Source organism: Anabrus simplex, chromosome 3 (genome assembly GCF_040414725.1).
Source record: "Anabrus simplex isolate iqAnaSimp1 chromosome 3, ASM4041472v1, whole genome shotgun sequence".
Classification (NCBI taxonomy): Eukaryota; Metazoa; Arthropoda; class Insecta; order Orthoptera; family Tettigoniidae; genus Anabrus; species Anabrus simplex.
This window is the reverse complement of record NC_090267.1, coordinates 45,855,473-45,880,104: the sequence shown is the minus strand read 5'-3', so window position 1 is coordinate 45,880,104 and position 24,632 is coordinate 45,855,473. Positions and strand designations below refer to the sequence as shown.

General features: G+C 41.0%; 1 protein-coding gene across 1 annotated transcript in view; it reads left to right on the top strand.

Moving 5' to 3' along the window:
- LOC136866644 (nose resistant to fluoxetine protein 6) overlaps positions 1-23,986 on the top strand; it is a 77,005-nt gene extending 53,019 nt beyond the window's left edge. The window contains exons 10-12 of the mRNA XM_067143762.2: positions 460-602; positions 3,559-3,670; positions 23,764-23,986. Coding sequence (XP_066999863.2) covers positions 460-602; positions 3,559-3,670; positions 23,764-23,852 — 344 coding nt within the window. The 3' untranslated portion in view covers positions 23,853-23,986. The remainder of the gene's footprint in view (positions 1-459; positions 603-3,558; positions 3,671-23,763) is intronic.
- The last annotated feature ends 646 nt before the right edge of the window (positions 23,987-24,632 follow it).

The window sequence follows — 24,632 nt, the reverse complement described above, 5'->3', positions numbered from 1 at the left end:
ATCGAGCTGCACGTGTCACAGAAGCTTCAAGCTTGCCAACATGAAAAAGAAAGAATTCAATGGCTATTGATTTGGGAACGATAAACTTTGAATGATACGGGAATGAAGCATAAATAAATAAATAAATAAATAAATAAATAAATAAATAAATAAATAAATTAATTAATAAATAAATAAATAAATAAATAAATAAATAAATAAATAAATAAATAAATAAATAAATAAAACTTAATCAAACACGAGGGGAAACATTATCAAATACGTCAAATACGTGAGATGGGTAAAATACGGGAGGCCGGAGAAAATGTGGGTGAAATACGGGAGACCTGGTAACCTTAGTTATATGTTTTGAATGACTCACTCAAGCACTAGTGTAGCTACTCTGTGAGCTATGCTAATGAACTTCATTGAATTACATTGATGTAAGTGTGAAACTATCCTAGCCTCTATTTTTTTCAGGTTTTCCCAATATCATACTCTCGTGGCGGATATTCCAGCCTCTCGGCCGTCTCTCGTACGGGATCTACCTTACTCACGTGCCAGTGCTCTCATTACTGACAGCTGGCATCAGGACACCAGTCTACTTGGCCGACGTGAACGCGGTAAGTACAGGCTTATTTTCGTATCGCTCTGCTCTCTAAATTATTTACCATGACGCAATTATGTTGATTATCCAGAGAACTAGAATTACTAACATCAGAGGTCTCATCCCAGACTGTACCGTATTATATTAAATATCCAATTGGAAGACTGGAGTTAGATGTTGCTATAGAATATTATGCCGAGCAGTGTTCAGTCTGCAAGCCCATGTGAATTTACTAAACGCCGCCATAATCCTCTATTTGTAACTAATCTTTAAATCAGTAGAAACTGAGTCTAACCATCGTCATCTTGGTCTCTCTCTATTTCTCTTACCTTTCTTAACAGAGTCCATTACTCTCCTAGGTAACCTATCGTTTTCTATTCGCTGCACATGACCTCACCACCTAAGACGGTTTATGCGTACAGCTTGATCAACTGAGTTCATTCATAACTCTGATTTTATCTCCTCATTCCGAGTACCCTCCTGACATTGTTCCCACCTGTTTTACCAGCAATCATTCTCGGCATCTTCATGTCTGTTACTCATAAATTATGAATAAGACATCCTGAGTCCATTCAGCTTTCACTCCCGTAAAGCAAGGTTGGTTTGAAAACAGACTATTGTAAAGACAGTTTCGTTTGGAAGGTGACTTCCTTTTTACAAAATGCTTTAGATTGCAGTGACTCCTCCTCCTTCTTAATGCACCTCCTCGGCTTCTTCCCAAGTTTCAGTGCTTCAGTGTTGGATGAGTCAAACTATTTTCTGAAAATTGCAGGGTCTTAATATTTGAGATATTGTTGGGGCAGATGTGGAGGCTGAGGGGTGGAAGTAGCTGTGATATTTATGTGTTTAATTAGTATCTGTTAGTATCTGTTTTTTTGTTTGTATATCCTTGTATAGAGTGCTGTAATAGCTCCTTTTATTATACCTACAGTGGGAAAACGGCTCATCGAGCTTTCTGTAGCAATTTGCAAACACATTTCAATCAGTGTCGTGGTCACCAGCACATCTGTTGCAGCGGGTAGGCTCCCGACATGAGGCTGTTGGGTGATTTAATTTTAAGCAAGTAAAGCACTATATATTGCTCGTTGATGAGGGTCTCGGGTTGTGAGGGTTGAATTGCTGTTGTATTTTTGGAGAGAGAAAGGGAAGTTTTGTATGATTGGACGGGATTTTTGGGTTCGGAGGAAGAAAGAATAAGTTATAGATATGTTACATGACTACAGAGCTGATTTAAAGTCTCCTAGTAAAATACATGTCATTAAAAAGTACTCAGTCCCCACCTCATTCAGGTCCACAGTACATTTACAACGTGATTCACACGCTACAACAATCATATTTCCGCGTTACATTTCCTTATCTTTATGGCTGTCTTGTCTGTGAATATGTCCTTTTACCGAAAGTATTGGGAATCTATATAGTATTTCGTTTCCTTTTCATGTAGCGGAACTTCTCACACAAAACAAAATTTAGTAAAGTTAATATGTGTATCATTTATAGCGACTGTCTTTTGATAAATAATTTAGCATCCCGTAATAATGTCGATGAAGTTGATACGAAAGTGACGTTAGAAGATAACGTAAAGGAAGTCACTTAAGCCATGTTTATTCTTTTCCGGTAACATCTCATCGTTAGATAAGTTCAGTAACCTAAGCTCTTCGGCCACATTAGTACACCAACAACATTAATCATATAACAGATTATAGTGCTAGATTAACATCTTCAGAGAAGTGATTCATATGCGCAAGTGATTTTCTTTCCTGTCTCGAAGTAATTAATTCATAACATTTACGATTTCAAATTTGTAGAAATTAGTCCAAGAGGACGTGCAATGAGATAAACTGAAAAACCTTTCCACACGTATCAATCAATCAATCAATCAATCAATCAATCAATCAATCAATCAATCAATCAATCACCACTGATATGCATTTAGGGCAGTTGGCCATGTGGCAGATTAATTATCTATGGTTTTCCTAGTCTTTTCTTAAATAATTGCGAAGGAAATATACTGAACTTATCCCTTTGTAAATTATTGCAGTCTCTAACTCCTCTATCTATAAATGAATTCTCTCCAATTTGTCCTCTTGAATTCCAGCTTTATCGTCATATTGTGATCTTTCTTACTTTTAAAAACGCCACTCAAACTTACTCATCTATAAATGTGTCCGACTCGTTGGCTGAACGGTCAGTGTACTGGCCTTCGGTTCAGAGGGTCCCGTGTTCGATTCCCGGCCGGGTCGGGGATTTTAACCTTAATTGGTTAATTCCAATGGCACGGAGGCTGGGTGTATGTGTTGTCTTCATCATCATTTCATCCCCCATCATGACGCGCAGGTCGCTTATGGGAGTCAAATAGAAAGACCTGCACCTTGCGAGCCGAACCCATCCTGGGATATCCCGGCACTAAAAGCCATACGACATATCATTGTTTCATCTATAAATGTCATACCACATCATCTCTCCCGTGACAAATAGGTACATACCACTTAGCCTAGCAGCTAGTTTCTTTTCTCCCAAGTCTTCCCAGACTAAACTTTGCAGCAATTTCGTAACACTGCTCTTTTGTCAAAAATCACCCAGAACAAATCGAACTGCTTTTCTTTGTATTTTTGGATTTTTCAAGTAATCCTGGTTCCATACTCTGGAACTATACTCTAGTTGAGGTCTTACCAGAGACTTATATGCCCTCTCCTTTACATAGCAGAATTTTAGGATAAATTGTTATTACAGTTGTTGATAATAATAATAATATTTCATCCCTACTGAAAATTATTTCCCAAAGGAGTGACTTGAGATAGAATCTTGATCTTTTGAAACATATTCTGTTATTCATTAAATGTTAAGTGTTGGTTACTTCTTGTGAACCAACCTGTTTACGGAACTCAACTATCGTTGTTTCTATGACTTTTTGCCTTTTTAGGAATTCTCTTCGCCACATTTCGTTCTATTTGCATACTATCATTCTGTTACAGATTCCAGATTTCATGGGTGACTTGCTCATCTCGATAGGGTTGGCTATTCCTCTTGTTCTGCTGTTCGAGTCGCCAATAATTCTGCTGGAGAAGCGGCTACTAGGCCCTCAAGGTAGGAGCACGTTACTGACGAGAAATCTGTTATTTATTATTTGGTGTAATATGTTTTATTCACATTTTCTGACACTAATTTCAGCGGTATAATTTGGTATACTGAAGTGAGGTAGCCAGTTCGTGTGGCTCGGGGGGTAGAACACTGGTTTTCTGGACCTAACGTGGCAGGTTTAATCCCAGCTCCGTCCAGCAGTATTTTAAAGTGCTCAACTATGCAAGATTCTAGTCGGTATATTTATCAACGAGTAAATGAAATCCCGGAGGAGAACATTTCTAGCACACCGACACCTCCGAAAACAGTACAAAACAACTGGGTGCATATCTAATGACATTGCTGTTGAACTGAGCGGTCACCTCCTGGGGTGGACGTCATATTCGATTATGAGTCTCGTATGTAAAAAAATAAATGTTTCTGCCTTCATGGTAATGTCCGTCTATTTCCTATCTGTGACGTTCCGTTTAAACGTGTTGGTACAAATAAAGCCTAGAAGGATTCAAATTAAATTTGCTATGGGGGTAGCCGATATGAAGGAGTACAACTTTTAATACAAGAGATGTTCAGTTCCGTTCATGATACTGAGAAAAGGAGAACTCAACTTTAATTTGCGATGAGGGTAGCCGAGATGAAGGAGTACACTTTCTAATACAAGAGATGATCAGTTCCGTTCATGATACTGACAAAAGGAGAACTCAAGTTATTTGTCTTCTGACACAGCATTCCAATTGGTTCACCACGCCCCTGGAAGGATGTGTTGAAGGCAGAATACCCATCGTAAGATCTCCAGCAGTATTCATCAATAGCGCCACATAAGGACGACCTTACCACGAAATAAGACGAATGGCTGAAAGAAACCGAACAACACACTACTCCTCTGTTACACACCAGTTTTGGGGTTGAGGATATTATGATACTATGATGATAGCAGAGATAACAGATTCACACTTAGGCCTTGTTTAGTCTTGATAAAATTAATGACGATTCTCCAAGAAGTCCAGAAACTGCGCGGAGGGGAACCAAGCGCTATCGAGAATACTAAGCCGTAATTCCAATCCAGAGGAATCTAAGTTTCACATCAGAGAATCTCAGATACGATGGAAAACTCATGTTTCCCCATATAATTATTATTATTATTATTATTATTATTATTATTATTATTATTATTATTATTATTATTATTATCTTCTTTCTTACTTTCTTTCTTAGTCTATTTACCTTCCTGGAGATTGAGAGGCTGGGTCGGGGGATACAGCTGGGGAGGAGGACAACTACATCGCCCAGGCGGCCTGGCATACTATGCTGAATAATGGCCTTGTAGGGGGCTGGGACGATTGGAAGGGATAGACAAGGAAGAGGGAAGGAAGCAGCCGTGGCTTTAATTTAGGCACCATCCCGGCATATGCTTGGAGGAGCAGGGGGAACCACGAAAAACCACTTCCATGATGGCTGAGGTGGAACCCATCTCTACTCGGTTGACCTCCCGAGGGTGAGTGGACTTGTTCCAGGCATCGTACTACTTCTCAAATTTCATGGCATAGCCGGGAATCGAACCCGGGCCTCCGGAGATGGCAGCCAATCACGCTAACCACTACACCACAAAGGCGAATTATTATTATATCAATGGCCAAATTCTTTCCACCTGGGCTGAGTGGTTCTGATGGTTGAGGCGCTGGCGTACTGACCTCAACTCGGCAGGTTCGATCCAGGGTCATTCACGGTGGTATTTTAATGTACTCAAATACGTCAGCCTCGTATCGGTAGATTCACTGGCACATGAAAGAACTCCTGCGGGACAAAATTCTTGCACTTCCGCGTCTTCGAAAACCGTCCAAACTAGTGACGTAAAAATATTATTACATTTTATCCAATCTCGATTGAATATCAAATGTTTACTGATTTATAATCACCCGAAGGGAAACAAAGCTAGTAGGATGTCGGAATCTCTTCCAGTCCAGCACTCACCATACTTGAGTCCCGTGATCCCTTCCCTTCTCTCTTTACAACCAACGTTCTTTGAGTACTCCAGAGCTGGCTGCTGGTCGAAAGTAATCACCTAATACAGCAGCTCCTCAAAGGCAAAGCCCGAACACACGAACTTTGGCTATCACAGCACCGACGACCGTAACCAATGGCTCGACAAAAGGCAAGTCGGATAACTCGCGCAACTCAGTTGAACGTCGCTAGTACACAGGAAATGATTTAACGATATAATACTGTAAATATTTCTGTTATTGTTCGTTGTAGGAACCATTTGTACTCTGGATAACATTTGAAATTTTATTTTCTACACATTTTGTATGTAGCGTTAATCGATATGATCAGTATTAATGGTGATATTTGCGAATTATATTTTAGACCTTCTCCTAAGCTTCTATTATACACAGCCTGAGTATGTCCTAGGGAGTAGTGCTTTCCCCCTGACCTCCATTAAAGACTATTCTGCTATTTTCGACGAAATTTTTTAAAAAATATTTTCTCCTTATACTGGACATGACAGGCATATATTGAGCCCATAATTCTACATTGCAGAATGAACCACCGCACGGCTATGTAGGGTCAGCTGCGAGAGCGGTAAACACGCATCCGTCTTTGTAAATACAGTAGCTACCCTGATGTTCCTTGCTTATTACTCACAGCAGGAAGTGACCCAAAACATGGAGCAAGAACGGAACATTTCGGAAAACCTCAGGAAATTAATAATAAAATTTTGGCTAATTACTCCTATTGGGATATATTTCGCCAATGTCATTTAGTGAGGAGGTAATTAATGAGGAGGTAATTAATTAAGAATTTTGAAATCATTCGATCAAGCTCACTTCACGGGGGTTAATATATTTAATTATGCCCAGAGAGAAGTTCGCCTGTCTATCGGTTGTGTGCATGATACGAGGCAATAGCATCGAGTCACAATAAACAGGAAAGTCACCCACGGAATTAATTAATTACGCCGATGAAAGAAGCATGAGAAATCAATGAGCAACACCACTGTGATCGGTAAAATAGGCAGAATCTCCGGTGTGAGTTTCAGAAAATTCGGTGGGAAGCGTTATAATGCGTCCCTTGATTTCGTACAAATACCCACTCTGACCATGAGAGAAGCACCCAGCAATCATCGATCCGAGAGAGTGAACCTGCGACAGTCGACACCAAAGAGAGAACCAACAAAATTTTAAAGTGTTAGAAGATAGGCTGGGTTGAGAGATACAAAGTGTATAAAGTATTGAGGAGGAATAGAGACAACTTTGATATTAAATAATTTTATTTACGACATTCATCCTGGTAGGTGGAAATATCATAGTGGCTATTTGTAGGACTGATGAACTTCTGCGAGGGGGACCGCGAAGTCCCAGATAGCTCTTTAAAATTGTTGTTAACACGGTTCCTTTCACAATCTGTAAGGGAGAACAGTTGGTTTCTTGTGCGAGATAGTATATCCGCCCAGTGGCTACATTTGGCAAGCACCTGGGAAGGGGTAGGAGATTTCCACGATTTCCATCAGTTGAGTGGTCGAGAACGGAGCGGTGTGGTCAATTTTGTGTTATGTACATCATAAAATCTGTTATTATGCCAGCTGATGTTCAAGAAAATTAATTTGTGTTGCATCAAAACAAGTGCAGAGTCAGTGTAATTGTTAAGTTAGTATTTAAGTGAAGAATGACACCTATCATTAGGAGGCATTAAATCGGAGGTTGCTGGATTTCTAAATGCAGCCAAAATGACGCCACATCAATCAGCACAATTACAGGTCTGTCTAATTCCACTATTAAGTCTTTGCAGTTAGAAATGTAAATGCTTGTCCTCTTAAATTAGTAAATCATGACACCGCGTTGTATATGTGGCGTGTGTAGAATTAAGTGTCTTGCGATGATGATTTTGTGTCATGTCCGCAGAAAGTGCCAGGAAACACCGTAGGAGAGATTTTCCGTCATTTGTGGCCATGAGGCATAATACCGTATTAAATTTCTTAAAATGTGAAATTAAATATTACAATAAAAATCAGTTATATGTATTCACACCGGTAAAAGTTGTAATGATGATAAAGTAAAGATAACAATTATGTGATAAAGTCAAACAATAACAATAATAATAATAATAATAATAATAATAATAATAATAATAATAATAATAATAATAATAATAATAACTTGAAACAGAAATGGCCAAAATCCCTAAAAATGATGTGAAAATTCTACTCGGTGATTTCAATGCACAGCTTGGCAGGGAATACAAATACAGGAGGACAGTGGGAGACTATCCAGCCCACAGATTCACCAATAAAAATGGCACACGCCTCATTGAGTTATGCCAACAAAATAACCTCAAAATTATGTCAACATCATTCCGGAAGAATCCCAAAAAGCAAAAAACTTGGCGATCACCCATCCATCATTTAGGAGAATTTCAGATTGATCATGTGGCAATATCATATGATTACCAAAAGGAAATTCATGATGTGCAAGTGCGCAGAGGTGCTAACATCGATTCGGATCATTATTTAAGCAGAATCAAAATTAAATTCACACCCAAAGGGAAATTCAACAGGAAAACATCGGTGATTCCAAAATTTGATCTGCACAAAATCAAGGACTCCAAAATTTCAGAAGAATGGGAAACACGACCTGCAGAGAGCTGGGAGAATTTCCAGACTAAAATCATCGAAACGGCGAAGGACCTAATCCCTCTTCACAAGAAACCAAAACATCCTTGGTGGAATCAAGAATGTGAGACCGCACTAGAAGAAAGGAAAAAGGCATTTCAAAACTACAATTGTAACAAATCAGAAGCAACACAGAAGAAATTCTTCGAAGTTCGCAAGCATGTATCCAAGATTTTAAGACAAAATAACCGGAAATACATCAATGTCCAACTGAAGTCAATTGAAGACAACTTCAAAAATTACAACACACACGATTTCTACAAGACCTTTGCGAACCAAATTAAAGGATATTCCCCACAGAACCTTTGCTTTCGGAAGCACGATGGTAAACTAGCCTTAACAAATAAGGAAAACTGCCAAGAATTAGCTACATATTTTTCACAGCTTTTAAATTTTCCAGAACCCAAAAAGAGATTCCCGAAAGTACAGCCAGAAATCATACCGGAAAATTCGTCACCACCAACTCAAGAAGAAATTTATTCACATATCAAGAAACTTAAAGACAACAAAGCATCAGGGGAAGACGGAATTGTAGCTGAACTTCTGAAAAATTTAGGCCCAAATTCACTCAGAGAAATTACACAAATAATCCAAAACATTTGGCAAACCGAAAAGCTCCCGGATGACTGGAAGATTGCTCTAATCCATCCACTACATAAAAAAGGCAGCAAGTTAGACGTAAACAATTACAGAGGAATCTCACTTGTATCAGTCACATACAAAATACTATCAGCCTGTCTCTTGCATAGAACACAACAACAATTAGAACCCAAATTATCGGAATTTCAAGCAGGATTCAGACCAAACAGGTCATGCCCAGAACAAATTTTCAACCTCAAAACCATACTTAAACTACGAGCCCTCAGACAAACGCCTACGGTATGCACATTTGTAGATTTCAAAAAGGCATATGATTCGATAGAAAGACCCTCACTATTCCAAATTCTAGAAGAGAGAGGACTAGATCCCAAAACCCTAGACCTCATAAGACAAACACTAACGGGCACAAAATCTAAAATGAAATTTATGGGAGAAATTTCAGAACCCTTCGACATTCAAACAGGTGTGAGACAAGGTGACGGACTCTCTCCTATTCTGTTCAACGTCGTCCTAGACAAGATTATGGAAGAATGGGAGAAGGAACTCAAGAAACTTGAATTTTGGAAACCGATCCGATTGGGCTTTCCCAAAAACAACCTCTACGTACCATACCTTGCATTTGCGGACGATCTGGCGATTTTAACAGAGGATGAGGAGACTGCCATCAAGCAGCTTGAGATACTTATGGAATCTGCAGAAAAAGTGGGACTACAGATTTCATTTGAGAAAACTAAATTCTTCTGTTCAAAGACAGATATCACGAGCTTGAGAACAAAATACGGTAAAATCGACCGGGTCTCGTACTTTAAATACCTCGGAGAATTCATCGAACCGACAGGCCTTGAGAATATCTCACAGCAAAACGGTCTCCAAAAAGTCAAGAAGGCATTAGGGTTAGTTCAAGATATCTACAACAAAAAATGCATGTCAAGACAGACAAAAATTTGGCATTACAACACAGTCATAAAACCAACAGTCCTTTACGCAAGTGAAACATTGTCACTTAACAGAAATCAAGATTTAGAAGAAATAAAAAAGCAAGAGAGGAAGATCATCAGGAAAATCCTAGGAGCAAGATATACCCAAGATGGTTACAGGCTACAATCAATCAAAACAACAGAAAAAGTTTCAAACATTGAAATTGACATTAAGAAAAGACGAATGAAATTCTTTGGACACCTCACAAGATTACCAGAAAATCGACTGTCAAAAAGAATATTAAATTATGTTAGCTCACTTAAGAATACAACACATTGGCTGGACGAACTTCGAAAGGACCTCAAAAACGCAAACATATGTGCAACAGACATTTTAGAAAGAGACATCTTCAGACACAAAGTCAACAAGTGGGAAGTTACATCAGAGCAACCAAAGCAAAAACAGTGCAGACCGAAATGGTCGGAAGAACGTAAACAAGCCTTCTCAGAGAGAATGAAAGCCTATTGGAAGAACAAGAAGAATCCAAAGAAAGCTTGATTGAGTTGTTTGCTTAACGTCTTCCATTATTGGGAGAATACGCTAATAATAATAAATAATAATAATAATAATAATAATAATAATAATAATAATAATAACAATAATAATAATAATAGTTATAGCGTCCACCGTGCCAACTTGCTATTGGCCGGGCTCGTCACTGTGTCGGCCCACCCGCTTACGCTTCGACCGCGCCAATAACGAGCAAGATTTACGTGCTAGACCGGCCCTCTCTCGCTTCTGTCCGTGGTCGCGCCGCATGGGACGATGGAAATTACCAGACGATTAATCTGGAGTCTTCCAACTCGCGAGGTTCCTGGACACATCTAGCGTTCGGACTGTTCTGGAAGGGCCGGCGCAGGTGTATAAGAGAGGAGTGACTTGCCTGCAGTTAGTGAGAGTGAGATTGAGTTTGCTGGTGTGAGTTAGCGAAGAGTGCAGCCTGGGCTGAGGTGTCAGCCTGATGGGGTATATGTCTGTTGGAGCCGAGGACTCGTTCCTAATTCCTTGACGTCGTGTGTGTGAGTCTCTTGTGACGGCTGCTGTAGAAAAACCTTGGTTGTTTTGGAGCAGCGCGAAGGGAGCACTGGGTGCCGATGTGTGCAGACTGCGAACGGGGTTCGACGGGTTGAGTGAACAGCGGATACTATCCCCAGCTGCAAGACTGACGTGTAGGCTGTGGACCGTGGCAGCGCTAACGAGTGTGACTGAGTGGCTGAGTGAGTGTAGTGTAAATAATCGAAGGCCCAGGACTCGTCCACCTCGTGAAAAAAAATACCGCCAGCCGTGGTGTGATAATTGATCACCAAGGAAGTGAAATTATTTTATGTCCTATACTTATGCCAATAAGGTGTACCGAGACAAAGTAGAGGACAAAGGGCATGCTGAAGGATTTGTCAGGCTAAAGGTACCACCCTGTTAAAGAATAATAATGTTACTGATTTGACGTCCTGTAGGACTTTCAAATACCACCGGACTGAGCCAGGATCGAACCTAGTAAGTTGGGATCAGAAGGCCAGCGCTGTACTGTCTGAGCTTATCAGGCCGGTCCCTGTTAAACGTAACGGAACATGAGACCAAGTCAGTCACAGTCTGGCCAGGTAGTCTACAATAGATCACAGCGGTCTGAATGTACGAGGGAACAAGTGAGCCGAAAGCGAGGGGTAAAAGAAACGAATGCTGGAATGTGGCAACATCGTGAAATGGCACGTGCAATGCCCCTCCCTCCTGCCCTAGCTGTCAGAAATCATCTTTAGATTTTAGAGGTATACTACTAAAACGTTTTCATTTCGTCCTTGAAGGGGAAGGTGGGCCTCCTAGACGGCAACGCCGTCTCTCAGGCCAGAAGTGTTACGGTGAAGGAGGTGTTCGGATGTGGCTTATACTAGGAACGGAACTGTCCCGGCATTCGCCTTAGTGCAGGAGAACGGAAAACCATGGAAAACCATTCTCAGGACAGCCGACAGTGGGAACCAGCCCCTCTCCGTCTCCCGAACGGTCGGTTGGTCAGTCGGAGTTCAGAGCCTTTACCAGCCGTGGCCACCTGTAGACCGAAGCCCACTCTGCATCCACCGACAAGAACATTGGGAGATACGAGGTTTCCCGATGATAGTCTGTTATGATAGATATTACTTATAGGACTAGCATCTTTCTTTCTTTCTTTCTTTCTTTCTTTCTTTCTTTCTTTCTTTCTTTCTTTCTTTCTTTCTTTCTTTCCTAATCCGTTTACCATCCAAGGTTGCTTTTTTCCTCGGACACAGCGAGGGATCCCACGTCTACCGCCGCAAGGCAGTATACTGGAGCGTGAGACTTTGGGCAGAAGGACCAGTACCTCAACAAGACGGCTTCACCTGCTATGCTGAACAGGGGGGATGGGAAGATCGGAAAGGATAGAGGAGGAAGAGAGAAGGAAGCGGCCGTGGCCTTAAGTTAGGTACCATTCTGGCCTTTGCCTGGAGATGAAGTGGGAAACTACAGAAAACCACTTCGAGGATATCTGAGGTGGGAATCGAACCCAACTGTACTCAATTGACCTCCCGAGGCTGAGTGGGGCCCGTTTTAGACCTCGTACCACTTTTCAGATTTCATGGCAGAGCCGGGAATCGAACGCGGGCCTCCGGGGGATGGCAGCAAATCACACTAACCACTACACCACAGAGGCGGACATAGGACTAGCATAATGCATTTAATATTGATCCTCTAAGTAATTCAGACACTTGTATGATTCTATAATTAAACAATTTTAATCACACTGCATTAATTATTCTTCAAAATATAGTGTTATACACAAACCGTACAAATTACATTACACTGTGATTATCTTGCCGGGCCGAGTGGCTCAGACCGTTCAGGCGCTGGCCTTCTGATCCCAACGTGGCAGGTGTCCGGTGGTGTCTGAAGGTGCTCAAGTAAGTTAGCCTCGCGTCGGTAGATTTACTGGCACATAAAAGATCTCCTACTCGACTAAATTCTGGCACATCGGCGTCTCCGAAAACTGTAAAAGTAATTAGTGCAACGTAGCGCAAATAACGTATTAGTACTTTTGTTTTTCTTCTTCACTTCCCTGTGTGTTCTTGCTGTGATCCTTTTTACGTTGTTCAGTCCTGCCCGTGTTTAGTCGGGTAGGCTTTGTAGAGAATTCGTGTTTGTGAATTAAAGTTCTGAATGTTATTTTATCTTGAAAGGTTTCCTCATTAATGTCAGTTTCATTTAAGTCTTCACTGATTTCTTTTAGCCAATTATTGTGATTTTTCATTGATAACGCTAAGTTTAAAATTTTCTTAGCGAGCCTATTATTATCTACTCTGTGTAAGTGATCATAAAATTGTAATCATAGTTTCCTGATTGTGTCTGAGATTTTTTTTCTGTAACTTGATAAATTTAATGTGGTTTCTTTTTCATACAAAATCCATTTTCACATTTTGGTCCTAATATTATTATTATTCCGGGCTATCTGTGGAACGCAGAGGTGAAAGAAGGTGCGGGCTTGAATGGGTCTATCTACAATATCAAGAATTGATTTAGAACTTTAACAAAGGTTATATTTCTTTTAGGACTTCAAACTTAACAATTTTTCATAACAATAAAACAATGACAATCTAGAAGCAAGACAAGGAAAATCCAAAATTTTGTGATTTTTGCAGGCTTCAAGCCCCTCGTCTTACAATTCCTGAGCTCCCAGCTCAAATTTACCATTCAAAAAAAGGACAACTTTAATCAAGGGTTGAAATCCTATAATTCAAAGAGCACTTGCTTCCAAAATTACAACATCTAGCCTTCAAGAGGCATTCATTACTCTTACAACATTTTGGAAATGAGCTAATAGTCTCTCAATTTCTCAAGCGTACTCAATGCAACATCAGCTTACAATCTCTGGCCTTTCAAGGCACTCTTATTCTACAATTTAAAAAAAAAATTATGATAGAGGGGTATTTAATACCCAACCTATGGGGCCTTAGATAAAAGAATCAGGTTAAGTAAACGGCCCGAAACACGAACTGAATGGAGGCGAACACTGCGCTCCAGATAATGAAACCTTAAAATCCTAAAGGGCTCTAGGCCGATGAAACAGGGGCTATTCCCAAACTACTGAGGTGACTCGTATAGAAATGACTTTAACACATTACCGAAGAAAAGTTACAAACGTAGTCACCTCAAGCCAAGATGAAGGGGAGCTCGAGAGGGTACATCACTCTCTATTCCCGATTTACAGTTAAAGATTAATGAAATTTTTACATTAGTCGGAAGAAAGTTATATTTTAGAAAAGTAGGTTAACAGTTAAAGATTCAGACCATTCCCTCGGGTTAAACTGCGGAGGTAGAAAGAAAGAATAAGCTATGTGGCTATTACCTGGTAGATGTTCTAGCTGTCGATGAAGAGGCCGCCCGCCTCCTGCTTTGACACGCACACACTTAATAAGACGACGATCAATTGGCCAAGAAACGTGAAAAGCCGCAGTTTATAAACCCTCCGGGAAGGTTCGAGATCATTCAAGACTACACCAGCCACGCCCTCTCAATTTAATTGGTCAATTCAAAAGTAACGCTCAAAACCGAACAATAAGCCTATGATAGGAGGAAAATTAATTAGGCCCTACAGGAATTAGGGATTGGCTAGATTAAAAACTGGCGGAAATCAAAAGGAAATATTGCCAACCCAAAAATAAATGAACATCAATCAGTAAAAAAAAAAACCTAGAAATACAAAACTTCTTTAAATTATAAGTTCGTTCACTTTGCACCAGGGTGCATGATCATAGTCTTTTGGTAGTGTCATCTATGGAAGAATGTCCAAACTTCTTGATGAATAGCAAACAAAACGAGGAGAAACTCACTCAGTTTAGGAAACTTTACGACTAAACAAATAATTAAATTTTCAGTAGAGACATCTTCTGATTAAAGTTCTAACTTGTTGTATAATTTGTTTCACTTCTGATCGATAGAGGGTTTCTTTTAGGCGCTAGTTTTGAATGCGCGGCGTTTAGGTGTATCTCCCGGTATTATTATTATTATTATTATTATTATTATTATTATTATTATTATTATTATTATTATTATTATTATTATTACACTGCGATTTAATTAGACACAATGAAAAATAAGCTTAGTGGAATATATTTTGTGTTCCAATACGACTTAATTACCAAAAATATAAAAACACAAAAATATTATTAAAATTTACATCAATTGAGGCTAAAAATGTAAGAGTGTTATAATTTGTGGTTGCTCATGTATGGGCAAGACGAAAAGGCTTGTCAGCACCAGAGTGAAAGGACACATTAGATCGGTAAAGAATGTCGCTCTTTCATCCTCCACGGAGAATGCCATAACCTAGTCTGCCATATCAGAACATTTCTACAGCACAGACCATGAAATCCTCTTTGACCAGGCGAAGGTCATCGCGCCTATAAAAGACTTCTATGCTCGACTGGTGAGAGAAGCCATGGAGATAGAACTGCGCCCAAATGACATCAACAGGGAAGACATGGAGACCTGTACTGCAGAAATACCTGCATAACACCACCATGGAACAGCGTGACGCGCTCACGAAACCGTCGACATAGGCCGGTGAATTACAGCACGACGATCCTTGAGTCCTCTTAGTGGGGTAGGCCGTGGATACTACGGTCATGACTTCCATGTTCCTTTGAATTTCTTTGCTCACTGTCGGAAGCATAACTTAACTTGCCCTGATGAAGGCCAATGCAATTTGGCTGGAAGCTCGGCTTCATTAAATAAACACAGTGGCTTTAATCCAGTATTCATTTATTAATTTACGTTAATACTGTGAGCCACGGAAACCTACCTTCATTACTTAGAATTAAAATGTGTTCTTATTTGTAAACTTACACGCACTTCTTTAATAAAAATCAATTATTACGACTTGAAAGTGAATGATTAAATATTTAACACAATTATCAAACATTGTTCTATTTCACACGGAGTGTTTTGGAAGACATTTCCAATAACTTCTCAAATTTTTCGTGGTCCACTAACATTAACCCTGGAGTGGTCGTATGGGTTTTGTCAATATTAATGGTCGCACCGGGTCTCTCAGACCCATTTTTTCTCAGTGTTTTACTGTTAGATTTTTATACTTTATTTCCAATTACAGTATTATAGGACATTATTTCGTTTATTTTAATGCAGTTTAGATGAGTACAATATTTAACTATCCCGTTTCTTAACCAAAAAATGTATTTTTGTAATTACACTGAAAAACCGATTGTTTTCTGTTAACTTGTGAAAGGTAAAGCATGGTAACAATAAAATGTACTTCACATCATTTTTTCACTTTTTCCTGCATTAACATGCACAAAGCAACACTTTCATCTATTTTCTACATAGTCTCAATAAAACATATTTTTGAGAATTTCACACTTTAACTATTGGTACAAAAATTTGGATTTTTTTAGGTATGTGTGAATTATGTATCATAATGTATTTTAGAAACACATCCAAGTACAGGGAAACTTCACTTTAATCAATTTCTATGCACATTCTGCAGATAAGTTGTCCATGTTTTCCGCAAATGAAATGTTGGCCCTTGGGGCAGATAAAGGATGTCTTACTCTTTGTTTGTCGGGCAGAAATGACCAAGAGCTTCTTCATCTTCAGATTCGTCCAATATGAAACGAATCCAGGCAGAGTTAGCTTCATCCATTGTTACACAGAAGAAAAAGGATACTAAACTAACAATGCGAAGTTTGACAAAAAAGACCGACGTTAACAGTCGCACCGGGGCAGCCTGTACACGTAAATTTTCCAACGCAACTGAGAGCGGACTACTGTGTTCGGTTGAAGGTCGGGAGCCAAGAAGCTACCAGAGATGGGGAAGCACTCGGTGTATTCCAACAACAGGAACACCAATAAGTATGTCTCCCGACCACTGCAGGGTTAATCACGGTAAAACTTACTCACATAACTTGTACTACATCGATACTGCAATTGCAATAAATAACTACGATATGATTTTTACAAAGATAACAAAATAAAGCAATGTGACTACGGCGGTTTCCAATTACACCTCATGTTTGACGCTTAGGATGCCTTTAGAGGTGGGGATGATTACTGTTTTAAGAGGAAGTACAGCTAGGCAATCATCATCTATAAAACACAAATTAGAAAGAAAAATGGAAAAGATCCGATACTTCGAAAAATTACGGTTTCGTTCATAGGAAGACAAGGGCTACGAAGTGTTAGAAAATGAAAGACTCCCTAGGCCTCCGTACGTAATACCATCGGGGTCGGAAAGGAACAAGAGTTGATCAAGGGAGGTTAGATAGGATAGATGAAAGGGAGGAGCCTGGCACAAGTAAGTGGAAGCAATGCCCATGGTGGCTAACCCACGCTCCCAAGTTGAGACCCTGCAGCGCCTTTTAGTCGCCTCTTATGACAGGGAGGAAATACCGTGGATGTGTTCTACCACCCCACCCACAGAGGATTGTTGATTATCAAGCCGCTAAAAGGTCGAACAACTTTTCAATTTACATTTTTCTACCCACGTTACCATACTCTCATTTTTACCGAGCGAGTTGGCCGTGCGGTTAGGGGCGCGCAGCTGTCAGCTTGCATTGGAGAAATAATGGAATTCGAATCCCACTGTCGGCAGCCCAGAATATGGCTTTCCGTGTTTCCTACCTTCACAACAGGAAAATGCTGGGACTGTACCTTAATTCAGGCTACGGCCCCTTCTTTCCCATTCCTAGCCCTTTCTTATCCCATCCTTGCCATAAGACATATCTGTGTTGATGCGACGTAAAGCGAATTAAAAAAATAACTGTTTTTGTCCTCTCTGAACGAGGAATCATTTCCTGAAGTTTTTCCACTGAGTTTGGTACAGACTACACGTAATGATATACATACCAGCATAGTTATGCATGTCATTTCCTTGCTGTAACGTTAAAGAACCCTACACGCTTGAGGGGTCATGAGAGCGAGTGAACTACACACGCACGTAACATATATATGTTATACAATCTTCTGTCCTCTGTGAAAGCTTTCCGGGTTTACGTTCATTAGCTGCTCTCTGCTTTAATTCATTTCCCCTGACCAAATGTACTTTCACGATACCATGACAGAGCAAGAACTAGGCTGGCGGGTGAATATGCTATAAAAGGCACTGCTACTGTAAATCCTTCCGTCCGTTATAGGAAATAAAAGAGAACTGAAAAAGAAAGCTGTACTTCTTTGTCTGATGTGCCCAAGGCTACAAGATCGAATCCCACCACAGTCTGTTGTCATTTTAGATGTCATGGGTTGTAACCTCAAGCTGCTGGGCAGCGGCAGTTGCAAGTGTCTAAATACGCCAGCCTCTTGTCAGTAGATTTAACAACACTTTTAAAAACACCGGCGGGGCAAACGTTCGGCACCTAGGCTTCTTCAAAAACAGAAAAATTAGTTACTTGGGCGTGAAACATATAGTACTATCACTGAACCCTAATTCCAGAAATTAATTTTTAATTAATTTCTAATTAATACATTTTTGGAACTAGAACTGTTGTTAATATTGTGGCTTCAAGGCTTACAACCTTGATAGTTAAAAACCCGTTACCTTTTAGGTAACCACCATTACGACTCTCGTAATACTCGAAACATGGAGACAAAGAATATTCAGAAATGTACCCCAGATGGTAAACAATCCACCCCCACACAGTCTGGGGAAAGCAGGTGATCGGATTCTGGGGAACCTGCACCTTCATACTTCCCACTTCCATCTAATTCTGCTAAACGACAACCAAAGAGAAACATCGAGCACTTTGCTACAGTAAATATTAATTCCCTACTGAAGGTAGGCAAGCTCAAACAAACGCTTGACGTGCTGGAAAAGTACAAGGTTATGATAGCAGCGCTACAAGAGACTCGGTTTACCGGTGAGGATGCAATAGAGTCCGGAGTGTACAGAATCTACAAGGGGAAACCTGGTGAAAGAGTTATCAAGACACTTCCACAATTTGATACTGGGTTTGCGGTACACCACAACATGGTTGACCAAATTTTAGATTTCACTTCACCTAACGGAAGGACCTCTTCGTTATCCCTCAGGTCTCGTAATAGAGCATACACAATCGTAAATTTCCACTCACCGACGAATGACACAAACCGTTCAAACCTGGAAAATGTAGAACAATGTTGGGCCACCTTAGAAGAAACTCTAGATAATATACCTTCCCACCATTCCATCATACTCATGGGAGACTTCAATGCACAAGTCGGTAAGGAGTGGAAGTACCGGAAGATAGTAGGCTATTATCCAGCCCATAAGAGAACAAACAGAAATGGAGAACGTCTCATTGAACTCTGTGACAAGTACAACTTAGTCCTGAAATCAACAGCCTTCAATCGTCAACCTAGAAAGGCCAAAACCTGGAAGAGTCCGAATTCTATGCTTGGTGAATTCCAGTTAGACCATGTTGCTATAGCATGGCAACATCATACGGACACACAGAACGTCAAGGTATTACGAGGAGCCAACATATATTCTGATCACTACCTTTCACTTGTCAAGATTAATATGCAACTCTTTAGAAAAACACCAACCTCCAAACTAGTCATAAGATACCCAGATTCAGCACTCTGTGACTGCGCGATGAGGATTGTGATTTTCAGGATATCCTCAGGAAGAACACAGAGAAAGAAGGACGGCCTGCCTTACAAAAGGCCTTGCTGGATGCCGCTCAAGAAACTATCCCTGCCTCATCAACCGAAGGCAAACACCCATGGTGTAGTTCAAAGTGTGATGAGGTTATAGAAGAAAGGCGTAAAGCCTGGACTAGGTGGAACCAACATAAAATTGAAGCCAATTATGAAGCCTTCCTCATGAAAGAAAAGCTACAGCTAACACCATCCGCAGTGCCAAAAGAAATTACCTCAGGAGCCTAATGCAACAGGCTGATTATAATTTTCAGGGAAACAACTCAAGAGACCTCTACAAAGGACTTAAAAAGTAAACGACCCAGTACACAGCTCCTACCCTCATCCTCCACGGGCCAGATGGAAAACTTCAACTGAACAATAAAGACTGCACCAAAACTCTTGCAGATTATTTCCAGAAGCTACTAAACGCAGAGGAACCTAAAGAAAAGCTTATTTTCCATGAACCTTCACACAGGAACCCTGATTCTCAACCAACTACGAGAGAAGAAATAAAGGACATCATCGGTGGTCTCAAGAACAGCAAGGCTTCAGGTGAAGACGGCATAGTTGCCGAGATGTGGAAACATGCAGATGACCAGTCTTTGCAGAGCATCCATCAAACATAAAGGACATATGGACAACGGAGTCCCTACCCGAAAGATGGACGTCTGCCGTGATTCATCCCCTCCACAAGAAGGGAAGTAAGACAGACCTCAACAATTATAGAGGTATTTCCTTGTTACAAATTACCTACAAGATCCTCTCTGTAGCCCTGCTCGATAGAGTCACCACACAGCTAGACTCACAGTTAGGAGAATACCAAGCTGGTTTCCGTAAGACTAGATCTTGTCCAGAACAGATACACAAAAGACAGTTCTCAATTACAAAAGCCGAGGTGGACATACCTGGGTGGTGGTCCTAGTAGATTTTCAGAAAGCTTGTGACTCTATGGACAGAGACACCCTTTTCTCCATACTACGGGAACTTGGTCTGGATGGGAAGACCCTACGACTGGTTCAAGCCACTCTGAGGAACACGATGTCCTAGGCTAGGTTCAGAGGTGAACTATCCGAAAGCTTTCCAATCAGAACAGGAGTTGGACAGGGTGATGGTCTCCCCTGCATTCACTTCAACTGTGTCCTGGAAAAGATCATTAGGGAATGGAGAACGATGCTACCACCGGGAGCTGGACTGAAGCTTGGGTACAAGAGAGACAACCTCGTTGTCCCGTGCCTAGCCTTTGCCAATGACCTCCTTCTACTGGGAAACAATATAGATGAGGCTACCTACAACTTACAGAGTCTTTATAGTGTAGCGGTTAAGACTGGTCTGAAGATCAGCATCCAGAAGACTGAATTTATGACCAATATCAAGGAGGCCCCTTCTACAATTCCTCTCACAAACGCTACCATACGAAAAGTATCTGCAGTTAAGTACTTGGGAGAATGGATCTCTGCGAATCAGAGCGAGAACCTAGCCATAGATGCCAGATGTATCAAGTTTGAAAGGGCTTATCACTCGTGTCGTAGTATCTATTCATCTAAGTGCCTCTCGAAGAACCTCAAACTCAGACACTACAACTCGGTCGTCAAACCATCTGTTCTGTATGCTTCCCAGTGCCTTGTAATGGCCAGGAAGGGCCCACTCAGGAAGCTGGAGTTAAAGGAGTGGAATATCCTGAGGAGGATATTAGGACCAATCAGAGAGGAAGGAGGCGTTTACAGAATCCGCCATAGTGATGAACTGTATGAACACCAGGATGACATCGTCACGTCTATAAGAAAAATGCGCCTGACCTTTTATGCACACTTGGCCCGTCTGGATTCTAAAAGACTCACCAACAGGATATTCACAGTGACAGGACGAGGCAAGGCTTCTAAGAACAAATGTATCACGTCAGTTAAGTCGGATATGGAACAACTAGATATCCCACTGGGACAAACTCATGACCGACTACTGTTCCGTCGAGGCATCCGACAGAGAATTTTCCCAACGTCCCTTACAAGTAAAAAGACTACAGGAGCTAAATGGACAGAGGAGAGAAAGCTGGCTCATAGTCAGCAAATGAAGGAGTATTGGAAGAAGAAAGTAACAACTTTACCGAAGAGTAGATACGAGCCCCGTGGTCCTCAGTAGGCCTAAACGACAAAGAAGAAGTATGGCCTATTTATCCTCTCTATACGAGGAATCCTTTTCCGAATTTTTGTCGTTGAGTTTGTTACAGTCTGTCATAATTATGTACATACCAGTGTGGTTATGAAATATATAGTAACATTCTCCGCATTACACACGCTGCGCGGCTATAAATACTTATTTACTGAAAGCTTAAAAATATCATTCGTACTGTTATAAAAGTAGTTAAATTATAAGTCCAAAGTATGTAGGCTATGAATCTTGGTATTATAACTTAGTGGGCATTCGACAATCGATTTAACTCAACTCTCAAGCCTACACTATGGTTAAGCCATGCTCATGTCCTATCAGGAATATGTTTTTATTTGGAAGAACTGTTCGTATATCGCATCATTGCACAAGATTTCAATCATCGAATTACGAGATCACGGGTTTCACTGGACTGATATTTTTACATCTTGCTTAATTCTGCATCGTTATTTAATGGAGTTTTTAGTTTTGGGGGTAAAGCTTTGTAACATCAACACTTGATTCGAAGGAGAAACCTGAACCTGGATGGCATTGCATAGGAAAGTAGTTCATAGAATGAAGAACGGATGGAAGCAGTGAGCAGTGAGTGAGTGTAGTAGGTACGGTGATTCTAATGTGTCGTAAATCGGATAACAGGATCAATTCAGTAACGTGAACGGAATCGAACCAATCGATTCAGTAAAATGAATCGAACATCCCAAAGCTACCAGACGTCGATGGCAACCTTGTTCCACATGTTGGTGAAGTGCTTCAATGTCCGTAACGGCATGCCTGACTCCAAACTGACGCCCGGGTGCGCCAAACTCGATTACGACTTAACCGTGGTAGAATGGATAGCTTACCACGGTTAAGATGAATTTCTGTTGCATCGAGCCCGGTTTTAATATTTTTGACGTTTTACCACGGACAACCTTGGAATGGATTGGGCACCACATCTCGTATAGCTACAGTATCCTGAGGATGCTGAACAGAGATTGAAGATTGAACGGACTCGTTTCAAGCAGGTTTCGGTTGGAGTAGGGAACTGTGACGGTCATTTTACAATTAATAAGTGATCGACTCGAGTTCCCGTCCGCCTCCATGATGTAGTGGTTAGTGTGATTAGCTTCCGGAGGCCCGGGTTCGATTCCAGGCTCTGCCACGAAATTTGAAATGTGGAACGAGGATTGGTATGGGGTCCATCCCATTTACCACCCAGTGTTGGTATTCCCCTCGCAGTTAGCGAGGGTATCCACCTCTGCCCCACCTCCTGTATTCTGGAACGTGGGACATTTGGTCTGGGATACAACTTAGAAGGAGAACCAGTACCTCGCCCAGGCAGCTCCCTTAGCTATGCTGAACAGAGGCCTCGTGGGGGGAGGGGAGGAAGGAAAGATTGGAAGGGATAGGCAAGAAAGAGTGAAGGAAGTGGCCGTGACCTTATGTTAGGTACCATCCCGGCATTTGCCTGGAGGTGAAGTAGGAGACTACGGAAAACTACTTCGAGGATTACTGAGGTGGGAATCAAACCCTCTTCTACTCACTTGATCTCCCGAGGCTGAGTGAACCTCATCCCAGTCCTCGTACCACTTTTTAAATTTCGTGTCAGAACCGGAAATCGAACCCGGGCCTCCCGGGGATGGCAGCTAGTCATACTATTCACTACATCACAGAGGTGGACGCCCCAACAATTTAACTGTACAATAATAATAATAATAATAATAATAATAATAATAATAATAATAATAATAATAATAATAATAACATGGATTTAAGTCCCACCACCTACTTTTATGGTTCTTGGAGACGCCAAGGTGCCGAAATTTCTTCCTGCAGGAGTTCTTTTAAGTGCCAGCAAGTCTACCGTATTTGAGCACCTTCAGTTACCACCGGACTGAGCCAGGATTGAACCTCGCAAGTGAGGCTCAGGAGGCCAGTGTCCTACCTTCCGAGCTGATCGACCCGGCACAAATGAATTTGCAGACCTTTAGTTCGGATATTATCATGTACTTGTTAATCCACACATTAACTTCCCAACGTATTGTGGTATACTGAACTTCAAACTTTCCTTTAACTGTTTCAGATAGCAGCAACACACAGCCGAACCACGAAGGAGTGCGGACTCTGGAGCGTCAACTCGCTGAGCTGGAGAGGCAGAAAGGAGGCGTGTAGCCCGACAGAGTCAATATTATATAATATCCTCGTTAACGACCGGCACGCTTTTGAAGCCTAGCTGGAAGGCTGTGTTTACATTCCTTGTCCGCGGGGTTCCAGTATTTCCCCAACTCGAGGCACAGCGTTGTCAACTCTCCCTTTTACCCTCTAAGAGCGACCAGCTAGACTGGACATAACTGAGTGCAGCCGTGCAACACTGGAGACCTGACAGGCAAGTCGGCTTCAGGACCGGCATGCTTAAATACTCCACAAGAACTGTCGCTTACTATTGGTCAAGAACCATCTGCTATTGTTCGTAACAGTGGCGATTGTAGACAGACATAAATCCGGTTACTGTAGGGGGGTGATACTGATTAACATTTGAGTACCCGTTCGGTAACGAGGAAATTCAAAGAAGTATATGTCATTAATGCATTTCTATCCATTGCATTACTCCCACACACTAGAGAAAAAAGAACCTTTTCTGAACTGAGAAACAAAGGGTCATTTATTCTGAAAATCCTTTCCTACTCTGAAGAGGAGACAATGGTTAGAATAACAAAATCGTACCTTCACAGTCGGATTGACGAAGGTAGAATGAGATCTGCTCTAACTTCACAATATGTCCCTATTCCAGGACTGCGAAGTTATCCTTTTTACTTTGTTGTTGTAGTTATTATGGTTTTGTTGTTGTTCTTGTTGTTATTATTTTTGAATGTACCTTTAGAGGTTTAGGATATCATAGTCTGAGGTGGCTGTACATAACCAGTGGCCCATTATTGTCAAACTTAAAATACA